Source organism: Lissotriton vulgaris, chromosome 12, assembly GCF_964263255.1.
Source record: "Lissotriton vulgaris chromosome 12, aLisVul1.2, whole genome shotgun sequence".
Lineage (NCBI taxonomy): Eukaryota > Metazoa > Chordata > Amphibia > Caudata > Salamandridae > Lissotriton > Lissotriton vulgaris.
The window spans coordinates 186,535,755-186,550,500 of NC_141700.1; the positions used below are offsets into that span (position 1 = coordinate 186,535,755).

General features: G+C 39.4%; 1 protein-coding gene across 3 annotated transcripts in view; it reads left to right on the forward strand.

Moving 5' to 3' along the window:
• Positions 1–14,746, forward strand: part of LOC147673797 (fatty acyl-CoA hydrolase precursor, medium chain-like) — a 342,888-nt gene that overhangs the window by 309,863 nt on the left and 18,279 nt on the right. For all 3 annotated transcript variants that reach the window (XM_086947712.1, XM_086947714.1, XM_086947713.1), the window contains exon 12: positions 3,184–3,333. In XM_086947712.1, the coding sequence (XP_086803838.1) occupies positions 3,184–3,333 (150 nt within the window). The remainder of the gene's footprint in view (positions 1–3,183; positions 3,334–14,746) is intronic.

Here is a 14,746-nt window from a genome sequence, read left to right on the forward strand (position 1 = left end):
TATGAAATGAAAAGTTAATCATTTTATAAAAATAAAAAACAAATATTTACAAATTACAAACACTAACAAAATATAGTAAAGTAACTCCACACTCTTCACCCTTATAATTACAATCCACAAAAAGAATTTAAGTAATAAAACAAATCAATATATCAGAACAAATAGGAAAATTCAAAAAGTACTAAATATTATAAAAAAATGACAATAAAATAAACTAACAAAAAACACAGTTGATGGACAGAATGCAGAACAATGTCTTACATTCACCCCAGTACTAAGATCTGGGCCTAAATCCATCGTTTCTTTGCACTCCACACCACCCTAGGTCAGACAATGGCTATATGCAAATCAGCCTTGACCCTGTGCCTCATGGGAACAGTCCAGCCCGAACTACCAAGCCATGTCTTTCCTAGACCGGAATCAAGCATCCAAGGACTGGTTTCTGGCTATCAGCCTTCTTCAGCCTGGATAACTTGACTCCAGTGATGTGGAGAGCCTGGGACTCACGTCTGAGCACTGGGGTGAATGTAAGACATTGTTCTGCATTCTGTCCATCAACTGTGTTTTTTGCAATTTTCACCCCGAGTGGGCTGGTATGCCCTTAACGGGGAGGTTGGTTAAGTGCCATAAAGGCCAGAACTCTTCTGTTCCAAATAACTTTAATGGCCGTTAGGACTTTCATGAAAAAGCTGGGGAAAAAAACAATAAAAGAAATCTTGACCATATACAATGCCACATGTATATCCGTGGCCCTCTATGGTGCGGGACTTTGGGGCTTTTCTAATATTGACCCACTACAAATCGTCGAAAATAATTTTTTACGGGATGTTTTATCTGTACCACAGAGTGTCTCTACTTATATTTGCCATGTGGAGTTGGGTCAACTTTATTTATCAGATTTAATTAGAATACAGCCCATTCTCGTGTGGCACAGGGTGTGGACTACTAATGAATGTGTAGTTAACCGGGCTGTGATACAGGATATTCTGAACATGGAAAATTTGGCCAGGGCCGAATGGTTAGCATATATTAAGCAATTTATGTTGGATATTGGTCACTGCGAATACTACGAGGATCCATTATCTATGGGAACTATACCCAGAAGATCTTTAAAAAAACTGAGTTTGGATGTCCTCATGGATAAAAGAAGAAGAGCAGAGGCCAGTAAAAAGACAGTTGCTTGGCATAACCAGATACTGACTGGAGTAAAAGTACAGCCCTATTTGACCCTGTTGATGTCAAACTATGATCGATTTCTTTTAACCCGCTTTAGATTGAATCTTGTTTTTAGACTTTTGTCCTTTCCAAAGATGAATTTATGGTCACAGACTTTACCTACCTGCCCCTGTGATGATTCCTCGTCCCAATCCGACATCCACATTTTATTTTTCTGTAAATTTTATTCTATTCCCCGTCGAAATGTTTTAATTCCCCTTCTCAAAGATATGAATTTAAAAAGATGTCGCTTAGCATTCCTTGAATGTCAGAGAATGGATACTGTTTTTTCTGTTGTGGTTCTTTTGAACTATTTTAAACATGTCTTGAAATTAAGGAAAACTATTAGTATAAGTGAAATATAATTAGTATGTCTACTTTTAAGTCAGTTTTTTTATGTAGTATGTTGTTTATGTTGTTGTTACTTTCATGGTTAATGATTTTAGCCGAATAAAGTACTTTCTGATTCTGATTCTGACTGCAGATGTGATAACAATAGCAAGGACTGCAATAGTAAGAACTTATTCCACCTTAGCAGTGACCACACCTCATCAAAGACTACATACAGTACTGAACACACGCGCAGTCACAAGAGAAAAGAAAAAACTATCACCCCTGAGGGGACCAGAACATTAACCACAATTCTCAGCTTAACAGTGATAATAGAAGGACATTAGTGTATTTTTAAGGAAGGGGGATTCTACTTTCTTGTGCCCAAAAGGCTCAATTTTTCAATATGTATGCAGATGAGAAGCATGTTTTCCAGTTGACTAAATCAATAAGGCACAGTGTTAGTTGAAAGACATGGAAGAGCTGGGAACACTTCAGCTATGACCTTCTTCAGATACAAAAAGAGGATCTACCCAACTCTCCAATGAGTTGTGAGCTGGTCCCTGTGTGTGAACACAGGTGGCCTACACCAGTGTCTTGGGGCTTTTTACTGGGACATATACTTATAGGAATGCTGTGCCTATAGCATTTCTCTCTTCAACGTTCAGCATTGTTTCCTATTCAGTAGCCAACAACTCATCTACCAGTTTATGGTTACAATCATATGTTCAGCGTGAGAGTGCAAATTCCCATCTATCTTCTTTTTCAATTTCTTATACATCTTGCAATTATGTCCTAAGGAGAGTAACTTTGATGCAGCCTGAACATGCGATGCATTGGTATTGTTTTTTGTTATTGGAAAATGTATGTTTCTTATCTTTTTTTGTGTTCTCTCTTACGTTTCTACTATATTAAGTGTACACTGATTGTAGGATTAATGTAAAAGCTCCTATTTCCAAAAATATGTTAGGTATGGCTTGAGACAGGTTCACCTGTCTGGCAGTAGTAATGTATTCAAAAAAGAAATACACGCAGAGAGGAGCTATGATTAGCCCACTTTAGTCATTGCAGGTGAGCATGAGATTGGTTGTTTACTGTGCAACTTTATGCATAAGAATGGCCTTGTTACTATATTTTATTTTGGGAGCTTTAGGTAAGCCCATTTGCATATAAAGTTCCAGCCTAGACTACATAGGAGTTAGGAAGGAGATAATGCCATACCTGGGGAAACAGAAAATCTTGCCAGTTCCTCTGTGCACGAGCAAGCAATGGTAGCGAATTGGATGCCAATGGAGTGAATACTAAAGCGTAGAGAGATTTTCATAAAGACCTTTGGGCTGTTTGGTTGAAAGGAGTACTTCTCTCATTCAACATGGTAGTTGCTGTGTCTAGCAAGATGACATGGCTGAGCCACAGGGAACATTTTGAACAGAACTGCCCTCATTTGTTACAAAATTTACATTCAGATACTGGTCTGGTGGAAAAGCTACCAATTATTTTTAGGTCAACCTTCATTTGCTAATAACCAAAAGCATATGTCCCAAAAGATGCATTCCAGTTATACTCTGACAAATCATAATATAAAGTTCTTTAAAAATATATATTACTGTTTTTATGTGTGTTGTGTCTTTTTATCAGATACTGGCCTTCCGGTCTACTTCTATGAGTTCCAGCATCGAGCCAGCCACTTTCGTGACTTGAGACCAGATTTTGTAAAAGTTGATCATGAAGATGAAATTAAATTTATTTTTGGTGGACCCTTTTTGGATCATGACGTAATAGTCTTGGGTAAATTCTGTATACTTTTATTTCCTTCTTCTTTATATACCTAGGTATTTCAGTTATTAGTTCAATAGTCTCTTATAGTACCATGCCACATTCATTTCATTGGATCCAATGGCTAAAGCTATTGTTAACAGTTGTCTAATTTCTACATTGGCCAGAAGAACACATCATATTAGAATATTGGAATGTTGGTAGCTCCATGCAAAACAATGGAGTTCCCCTGTCTACTAATGTGACACACCAATAGACCAACAGACCACAGCAAACTACTCAAAAGAAAATACAATACAAAAACAATACAACTTGTCAAAGCAGCAAGACAATGCAACAACACAATGCAAAAGCAAAATCATAGCAAAACAAATCAATAACAAGAGAACTCAATAAAATCCAGCAACAATCTAAAAGATGATGAACAACACAATGACAGCACAACACCATCACACTTCCATGACAGCACAGTAACACAAAACGAAATTATAAAAATGTGACAATATAACAGCACAACTCAAAACCAAAATACATCATACCATCACCAAAGATGAACAATAAAACACACATACAAGCACAGCACAATTCATCCAAACAGAATACATCAACACAATACAATAAAAAAGCAACACAGAATAAAATAAACCAACAAAACACCAAACATCCAATCAATAAATCAGCACCTCATAATATCCAAAACAGCAACACGTCGCAACATATCACACCACAATAAAACAATAGAGCAATACACAAACCAAAGGCAAAAGAACACAAAATACCAATACTGCAGCAAAAGCAACTGAGAAACATAATACAATACAACAACACAATAATCTAGGTGTAGCACAAAGATGCAACAATTACAGTTTTTGCTATGGTGTTGTGTAATGCTGTTGTGTTTTATAGACAACAGGATGTGGGAGCACAAGACTGTATTCTCTACTGATGACGGTTAATAAACCAGAAACACGAGTCTAGAGATCAGCACTATCTGCGCCAACCTTGGCGAAATACTCGAAAATATTGGAGTGAGCTACAAGAGACTGCATTTACCTGAATACCAGGGGTGAACCTTGCCTGAGAGGTCAGCGGTGTGCTCCCACATCCTGTTGCCTGTTGTGTTTTATGTTTTTCTGGTGTGCAGTATTGGGGTGTTACTGTTTTGTGTTGTGATTGCATTATAGTATTTGGTGTTTTGTTGTGATTTGTTAATTTGGTATTTGGGTATTGCTATATTTTTGTGGGGTTGTGTTGTTAATGTGTTGGGTTGCTTTAATAATGTATTGATGTGTTGCTGTTTTGTTGGATTCTCATGTGTTTTAATGTCTTGTTATTAAGGTGTGATCTTGCATTGTTATGGCTTGTCGGGTTGTTTTTTTTCCCTACCTTCCTAGTAGCAGCCCAGGAGCCGTCTTATTGCCTTCAGGCCAAGCTCTACTAGTATCTGAAAAAACATAGTTCAAGATTATTCTGAATTTTTAAACATTGGGTGGCAAGTATGGAGTTAAACTATGTTCACTACAAATGAATATAGTCAGGGTAACTTTCGGCATTATTGTGATTTTGGGTCGACGCATCATAGTGGACTGGAACCACCTGACCAAAGGTCAGCAGTTCTGATCTCACAATTTGGATGCAACCACCCTATGTGTGGTCGGTAACATCCATTTTCCATTGGCAGCTTTTGCTGTAAGCGGGAAAGGCACAAGCTGCCATCGAAAAATGTATGTTTTTAAACGTCCCAGCACTGTGTGCCACCAACAGGGATGTTTAAGGGGCATGGTAGAGGAGGGCCAGGGAGCCAAGGGGGCCCTGCTAGGGGCCCCCAAAGTCACTTTCCAACCGCAAGTTTTAGGGAAAGATGAGTGTGTACTCCAAAGAAGATCTCGAGAGTTTTTCAGAATTAATATCCGTTCCTAGGAATTGTAGTACAAAGGACAGAGCTGTTTTTCATTGCAGAAAGGTAACTTTATTGTTTTTCATAGAACATGGACAGCCGACACGTGTTTCGCCCCCTCATGGCGATTTACGCCGGGGCTTTCTCAAGGCTGTAGGGAAAGACGGAATGAATTGTTAAGGTGTACGAAATGATAGCAGTTGACCCCAAGAGGAACAGAAAGTCACCTAAGGTGCAGAGGTGATTGTGATGATAAATGGTGTCATGGCATCAAAGCCTTATCTGCTTTTTCAGGTAGTGGTGAATCGTGAAATAGATATAATTATTGTGACTAGAATTATGCTGGGATAGCGCAAACTGAAAAGTGCAAAAATGGAAAGGAAAGTGAGACAGGTGTGACATTTTTAAAAGCAGCAAAATATATAAGAGTGGTTTCTCAGTGTTCAGATTTCTTTGGGCAACCCAAAAAGTATACCAAAATAACAGATCAGAGAGAAGAAAAGAGCAGATGGACAGACAGAAGAATCACAGTATAGAAAACAGTGTATAATAGATATACCTAGTTTTCTTTTCTGACGTAGAGTGTTTAAATATCCAAATAGTGTCAATGTCCAAAATATCAAAAATACAGTTTTTCAGGAACAAGGTTCTTCTGTCAAATCAAAACACAATTATTGATTTTAGTAACCAGTAACCAGGTCTGGTGCTTCCGCATGTTATTTAAGGTAAACGCTTTTGGCAAATAAGAATTACTGACAGTACGTTCAATATTAGTGACATCTATCTATGGTAGCAAGTGGTCAAAATGGTTCACATTGGTTCACAGATTATATATTGTATCATTACATTTTGTAGACATTGCTATTTTAATCATTGCATCAAGTTTTCTCTAAACCTGCATAGATAGCACCTCTACTCATGAGAGTTAGACCTAGCTAGTATGCCTGCATAACACGGGTTACCTAGGTGAAGGGCATATGTTGGGGGGTGGCTCAAGCTGTGTTAACGAAATTACCATTAGCATTTAAACATACATAATAAATAGTCAAAAGCAATGTAGCCTATGTTTTGTTGACTTTTCTTAGTTTCTATGATCAGGGACACTAAGTTAAAATATGCAAAGTTATACGCATTTGTTACATTTAACGGAGCAATGATTCCTATTTTTTGTTGTTTTAACAGTTTGGGTATTATTTCCGTAATTATGCGGGTGTTTAACCATGTGCCTTAACTTTTTGTCAGAACAGTATTAAAAAGTGCCCCATGAATTCAGCTAAACCATATTTCAAAAACGACACTGTTTTTTCCAAAAAACGAGCACTGTTGCACAGGTAGATGTGACTGATAATAGAGAGAGCCGGTAATGTACAAGCGACTGTACAGCTTGTGGTGTTCTAATAATACATTTGAAACTGGCGGCCAAGTAAATGTAAGTATTTTCCCTTCGCAGTGCGTTCGTTTTGTTGCTTGGGCAAGTCATAAACTACAGATAGTTTATGTGATACGGACGGCCGACATCAAGCATGCAGGTTTAACAGAGGTTTAAGCAAACCGGGACACGATCTTTCAGAGTATCTTAATGGGCGTGGGCGCTATGGGAAACTGTCCGTCTCGTGAGTGAGAGCCGGCATACAGATAGGTTACACGCGCCAAAGACGTCTACATTCCCCGAAAACGTACTTGTTTGGCTAATGCCCTCTTCGGTCCCTGCTCCGAGTCCTTCAGCGTCAGGGCGGTCCTCGGGTTGAATCCCGGCGGTTCCCACACTCACGGTCACCCGGTAGTTAAATGGTGTGAACCGGAAGAGGAACCGGATAGGCGCGTTATCTAGGTAGACTTTGCTACGCTTTAGATTTTACTACTTACGTTATAAGTGGACCCGATTTGCACGCGGCTAGAGCTGTGCTATGTGGGTTTTATAAATAAATATTGTGAGTTAAACAGAGTCAAAAAGATTCTACTCGAGTTTGCCAGATCAATTGTACTAGACTCGGTACGATGGCTGCCATTTGTAAGTGGTGTGGATGCCTGATTAGCAGGATATCAGCCAAGTGTGGCCTGGGCATCACAAGACAGATATTATACTTTGTAATTATGTTCCCTATGATTTGCATGTTGTTTTAGTATTACAGAGAGGAAAGCTATTAGGAAGTGATATTTATCGAAAAAGCAGATTCTAATTGGAATTAAGTAAAAAGACCCTGTCAGAGAGCGAGAATTCATAGCCTACAGGGCAGGTAGGGATAGGAGAATGAAAGCTGTTAGCTGGGCACAATAGGGTGCCTCAGACTGAGTTCTGGTCTGATGGTAGAATTTAGGGGATAATCTAAACCATGTTAATTTATAGGGATTGTTAGTAGGGCAAGCATCAGTATCACATTATCTTTCATTTGTACATAAGCTCTCAACGATTCCACATAATTGCCTGGGCAAGTCTTCTGAAAGGGCAGTGGATTGTCTAAGAAGGTCTGACTGGAAAAACTGCACATTAATACAGGGCCTACTACAATTGTTCATATCATCAATTGTGAGCTTATAGCTGTGTCCATGTTATTAATTGTAAGCTTATAGCTATGTCCATGTCATTGCTGCATCTTCTCATAGAGTGGAAAGATGAGGTTGATTACAGCCAGTGATGCCATTCATATTCCTGATTCAGCCCATTTTTTACTGTTTCCATACCTATGATTAGTGCACTTTCTTCTCGACGAAGCATTTGGTCCAAATCGCCTCCTCGTTTGGGTATTTTTAGTCTTTTTATACCCACAAACGAAAAGTTCAAGTTGTTCTTGTGATGTCGTAGGAAATGTTCTACAAGGGATTGTCTAGTGTCTGTTCCATGGATGTTCCGATAGTGTTCTTGTATCCGGACTTTCAAGGGTCTTTTTGAACTACCGATGTAGTGTTGACCACAAGGGCATGTTATTAGGTAGATTACATAGGTGCTTTCGCAGTTAATGAGGTCGATGATCTTGTGTTTGTGGCCATTGATTGAGACCTCTTTGGTTCTTGATTTGCCCAGTTTGCAGATTGAACAGTTCGTGCAAGTGTAGAAACCCACGGTCTGAGGTGGAAAAGGTTTTGGTTTGATATCCAGAAATGATGGACATAAGATGTCTTTTAGGTTTCTGCTACGTGAAAAGCCCATCTGAGGTTCATCTTGTAGTGCATTAGACAAAGTTGGATTGTCTTTCAACAGGTGCCAGTGTTTTTGTAAGGTCTTGCGGATATATTGTTGTCCGCTGTTGTATTCGGTATTGAACCGAATTGTTTGTTTCCTCTCTCGCACTTGGTTATTGTGTAGTAAACTTTGCCTGTCAGTCTTTTTGAATTTTGTTAGTGCCTTAGATAGTGGTTGTTCCTTGTAACCTCTTTGGCTCAAACGTTCGGTTATGTTGGCTGAGTGTGTTTCATACTCTTCCACAGAGCTACAGTTTATGCGTGCTCGTCTGTACTCTCCTCCTGGGATGTTTGTAATGGTATGGGCAGGGTGGCTGCATATTTTAACTTAGTGTCCCTGATCATAGAAACTAAGAAAAGTCAACAAAACATAGGCTACATTGCTTTTGACTATTTATTATGTATGTTTAAATGCTAATGGTAATTTCGTTAACACAGCTTGAGCCACCCCCCAACATATGCCCTTCACCTAGGTAACCCGTGTTATGCAGGCATACTAGCTAGGTCTAACTCTCATGAGTAGAGGTGCTATCTATGCAGGTTTAGAGAAAACTTGATGCAATGATTAAAATAGCAATGTCTACAAAATGTAATGATACAATATATAATCTGTGAACCAATGTGAACCATTTTGACCACTTGCTACCATAGATAGATGTCACTAATATTGAACGTACTGTCAGTAATTCTTATTTGCCAAAAGCGTTTACCTTAAATAACATGCGGAAGCACCAGACCTGGTTACTGGTTACTAAAATCAATAATTGTGTTTTGATTTGACAGAAGAACCTTGTTCCTGAAAAACTGTATTTTTGATATTTTGGACATTGACACTATTTGGATATTTAAACACTCTACATCAGAAAAGAAAACTAGGTATATCTATTATACACTGTTTTCTATACTGTCATTCTTCTGTCTGTCCATCTGCTCTTTTCTTCTCTCTGATCTGTTATTTTGGTATACTTTTTGGGTTGCCCAAAGAAATCTGAACACTGAGAAACCACTCTTATATATCTTGCTGCTTTTAAAAATATCACACCTGTCTCACTTTCCTTTCCATTTTTGCACTTTTCAGTTTGCGCTATCCCAGCATACTTCTAGTCACAATAATTATATCTATTTCACTATTCACCACTACCTGAAAAAGCAGATAAGGCTTTGATGCCATGACACCATTAATCATCACAATCACCTCTGCACCTTAGGTGACTTTCTGTTCCTCTTGGGGTCAACTGCTATCATTTCGTACACCTTAACAATTCATTCCGTCTTTCTCTACAGCCTTGAGAAAGCCCCGGCTCAAATCGCCATGAGGGGGCGAAACACGTGTCGGCTGTCCATGTTCTATGAAAAACAATAAAGTTACCTTTCTGCAATGAAAAACAGCTCTGTCCTTTGTACTACAATTCCTAGGAACGGATATTAATTCTGAAAAACTCTCGAGATCTTCTTTGGAGTACACACTCATCTTTCCCTAAAACTTGCTTTGCTACATGAAGCCCAAGAGGTCCAGAGCTTCGAGTGTGTCTCCATTCAACAAAAAATCATAGCTTATTCAAGCGTTGCTAAAGCCTTGGAATTCTTGGACCTTTGCTACTCTATCCACAATCACTTTCCAACAGCCTTCCTATGTTGGAAAGTTTGACATGGAAAGGATGTCCTAAACTGACATAATAATCCTGACGGCGGAGCCGAGGTTGGCTCCGCCATCATTATGGGACTATTTGTCTTTCCGACGCTCCGATGTGCTCAGCGCTGCGGAATCCCCCAACAGGTTTCACTCTGACCTCCGTCATTGTAATACGGTGCCCCCTGTAAATCCCTACACCATGTGGGAGTCCCTGTAAGGTCCTTTCAATGCAGTGCAGGGATTCACAGAAACTCCCATTTTTCTATGGGAGCTTGTGCTGAGGCAAGTTTCCAACCACAGTACAAGCTCCAATAAACAAATATGAGTTTGGAACTGCACCATGTGCAGTCTCATTGTAATAGGGGGCGAGAAATCACCAACCTATGTTCGGTTGGTTCTCACAGCGCGCCCGCCCAACATCATAATAGGCCCCTTAGTCTCCTTCTGCCTAGAAATTATAAATGTGTCCATCTGTCATGCAACTGGTGCTCATGTAAAGCACTCTGATACCTTCGGGTCGAGTTCGCGCTATTCAAAAAATCCAGTGTTTATGGTTCTCCATACAGTCGTTTATGCCATTAGATTGTAAAATTTAAAATGTAAAATGTCCTAACTAACATGAAGGAATTCCATTAAAGACACAGAGGTGAGGATTATGTATTTTGCTCCTTCATTTGTTTTGGTCAACAGCCTGTTAATAAAGCATCTTCGACATAAAAACAATGGGACTACATATTCTGTGTTTTGCCCCAAAAGTCAAACTGTCCATCAATTACAAGGCACGGCTTCCTTAACAACAGTCCAGAAGGTAAAACAATTCCTCTTTCTTTAATGCATAAGGCTAAACAATTTCTTTCTTCTAATTGATATTCCTGTCTCTGCTCAGATCCTTTAAGTAAAAGGACGGTGTAAGTCAGGCTATCCTCATATCTTGAACAAACATGCATCACATGCTTTAGGTCTAGAGGAAACAATATTTATTATAGTGATATCAACTAAGATATGTATACCCAATTTTGGGATCTTCTGCAACACCCTCAGTGGATATTGGAGCATTATGATCTTGTTGCCCTTAATAGAATTAAAACTTTTCTTCATGTTAGCTGGAAAATTGCATATCCGGTGTCAGGACTAAAGGCTCCGATCATGCAAGTTTACAGTATAGTAACAACCAATGATGCCACCCCTATTACTGATTTAAAATAGAACTTGAAAGTCAAAATCTAACAAATAGTCTGACACATGTGTCATCCAGGTGACCACCCAGCTCTAAAGCTTTGAAACCCACAGCCCCTCTGACCAAGTGCCAGCTTACTGCATGACCCATCAAACCAATCTTGCTTTGATGGGTAAAGAAACTGCTTTGCATAGCTCCATGATGGCAAACCGAAGCTATCTAGTCACCTTTGGTTCTATTTCTCCCATAACTTCTTATACACCTTAATGCATCCCAGCACACACTACTTAGGAGTCTCAGGAAAAGGCATGTACTGAACAATATACTGTGAGACTTGGTGTTCCTGAACACTGTAAAAGAAAAGCCTTCCTACTTAAGGATTATAGCAAAGACATTCAGCATTCTTACATCCAGGAGATTAGACACAGCAAATGTTTCCACTTACTTGACAGTTCAGTTCCTTTCTCGAAAGGAAATGATTATCTTGCCATGATTTCATGAGATGGAAAATGAGGTTTACATCCAGAACACAGGAATATTTGACTTCCAGAGGGACAGACAAATGGACTCCCCTTAACAGTCTATTGTAACCTCTAGAAGGCCAAGGTATTCTGCAGAAATGGCTGACCTACATGCATCAATGGAGTGAAAGGCTAAACCCTTCTCCACTAATTCGGACAGAAAATTCAAAATGTGGACTTAATTTGTCTCCACTAGATTTAGATTCTGTTCTATACATGAACAGGACCATCTGAAGCAAACAAGATATACTACTTGACTGTAGAATATGACCAAGCTTTCTCAAAGAGAGAGTAAGGGTGTTCCAAAAGGCCTCTTAATCTCCAGCATCTCCAGTGATCCTCTACACCATTGAGCCAAGGGTACCATCCTTGAGGATGTTTTGACTCTGGGGAAGTAGGATAATCCTCAGAAAGTTCCATAAGATCTGGAAACTATGCTTGAGACCTCCAAAATGGTGTCACCATCAGCAACTCTTCCCTCTGTGTCGTGACCTGAGTTGTGTGTCTCATGATTATTGAAAAGGGAGGAGACTTATACCCCAGGGTCTCACCTCAATCCTTTGAGAATATATCAGTTGACTCCACTAGGGGATCAGGGCTCTAGTTGAAGAACCGCTGAAGCTGATAGTCCAGCCTCAATGCAATTCGGTCTGTTTGGCATGACCACTTGGGCATTATTCCCTTGAATGGTTTGTGTCTGGGTTCCACACACTGATACCCTTTAGATATCTTGAAGTACTCTGCTGTAACTGATATCTTCCTGTCTAGGCAGAACTGCTAGAAGCCCTTGGCTACTTCTGAATGGTCTACAAGAGTGTAAGACATGCACCGCGTTTAATCATAGGTTGTCCTCTGTCGCGTGCAGCTGGGGCTTCGCTTTCTGTTCCATCAAGCGTTTAGGAATAATCTATGAAGCAAATCCTGTTAGGGTTTGTCCCCCATTGCACAGCGTATATAGAACCCGATGAGGGTAATAGAAAAAGTAAACCAATTCAATTTTCAATTCATTGTGTTCTTTACTTCAATTTGTTTCTTATGTCCAAATTATCAATCATTTGTACATTCCAATTCAATTATGATTCCGTTAGTCTGGATATCCCAAAACATTTAAACATAGATCCCTATACATTTCGTGCTATCCATAAGCACTTCATCAGGGGAAATCTCTGTAACAAAAATTAACACGTCTGATTATGAGGAACAATCCTCTGTATTCTATTTCAGTAAACATTTATCAGTATTCCAACATTAAATCTAGAATAAACAGCGATGATAATGGGTAAAGATGATGGTTAAGGGTATAGTTGATCATATTATATCTTGCAAACAGATTGCCATTATTCGGTTAACAGTTATTTCAAAACATGCTCAATTAACCCTATTCTTTAGTGGGAGAACAAATAATAATCAGTGTTCAAAAGTGTTAAAGCATTCTTGCCAAAAATAAAGCATTGTGAATCTAGCTGAAGTGTGCAACGTATTTTCTAGTCATATTACACATCCAAATCGTCTTCATGTGTAAAATTACCATTCACTGAATAGTGCCTGGACTTAGTGTATCCCAACCGGTTTTGTTAAAGGACTGTTGACACATTGTCTATCTTCAATAAGATAGAACATGAGGACTCTATGATCAAAGTCTGGGATGAAAACAGAAATGGCTTTGCTTTTCCATGCATCGATATCAACTAGTCATCATTAGATTTTTATTTCGGCCTCCTCTAACACAGAAATCAGATTTTTTTGGGTCAGACCTTTCCTGATGAATGAAGACTTGAGTTTTTGTAGTGGCCTGGTAGCAAAGAGAGCCTGGAAAAAGTGTTTGGATTGACAAACCCAAGAGACCACTATTTAGACTAGAGCCTCAGCTACCCTTTTTCGCTCGCAAGAGTTCTCTTCTGAAGATTAATCCTTGGAGCATAGTCATTGACCTCTTTAGCTGCTCCAATAATGAACAGTGTGTTTGCATTAACAGTATGTGATCCAGATAAATTATGAACCTTATGTTTGTGGATCGTAACAGTTCCACAGCTGGTCATACCACATTAGTGAAAAACACCAGGATAGGAAGGAGAGACTGAAAGGTGAACACATACATCTGCTGCCATAACAGAAATTGAAGGAATCTCCTATGTTGGGCAAACATCAGAACCATCAGGTAAGCAGCCTCAAGGTCTAACCTTACAATCCAAGTATTTGTGAGTAGAATGAATTGAGGAGATGCATTCCTTCCATTTTTAAATGACATGAACCACTCACTCATTGAATTCCTTTACTGATCACTAGACAGTTAATCTTTTCCTTCTTTTTCACCTGAGTTAATTTGTTCAATTATTACCAAGGGTGGGTTTCTGACTTGCTAATCACTACTTTCTCCAACCTCTGTGTCTGGCTTGGGGTTCAAAAGAACTCTACTTCAAAACCTCTTGCCATCTGTAGGACCCAGGTGTCTCGTTTCAGTTGTTTCCACTCGTCTATGAATAGTGCCAACCTCCCTCCACCTTTTGCTGGAAAAAAGGGATACTCCTTACCTGTTGTACTTTCAGGTATGTTGTTTGCTTCTCACAAGGCGCGTCTTCCTCGGTGGTCTCGGCTGGTTCCTTGGGTGGGGAATAATCCTTCTGAATTTCCTGTGGTATTGCCACCACCAGGCTTTCCTTAATTGAGCCCTTTGTGAGGCTGGAGATTAAGTGCGGTCAGTCAAGTGCCCACTGCTTCAACCAGCTCCTCCTAAAATATGTGCCCAAAAATGATTTTATGGTCTTTAGGGCTTTGGGCAATGAAGAAAACAATGTGGCAAACTTCCTCTGTTCTTTATTAGACAAATTACCAAACAGGTTTCCATCTACCACTGGTCACACCTCTGTGAGGCTAACTCACCCAGCTTGGGATCAAACATAACCAGGATTGACACCTCTCTGTCTCAAGTGCACAACTGACATTTCTGAGGAATGTTATGTTATGTTAATACATTTCATAATGAGGATGGCAATCTTACTATCTCAGATGAGAGTGCC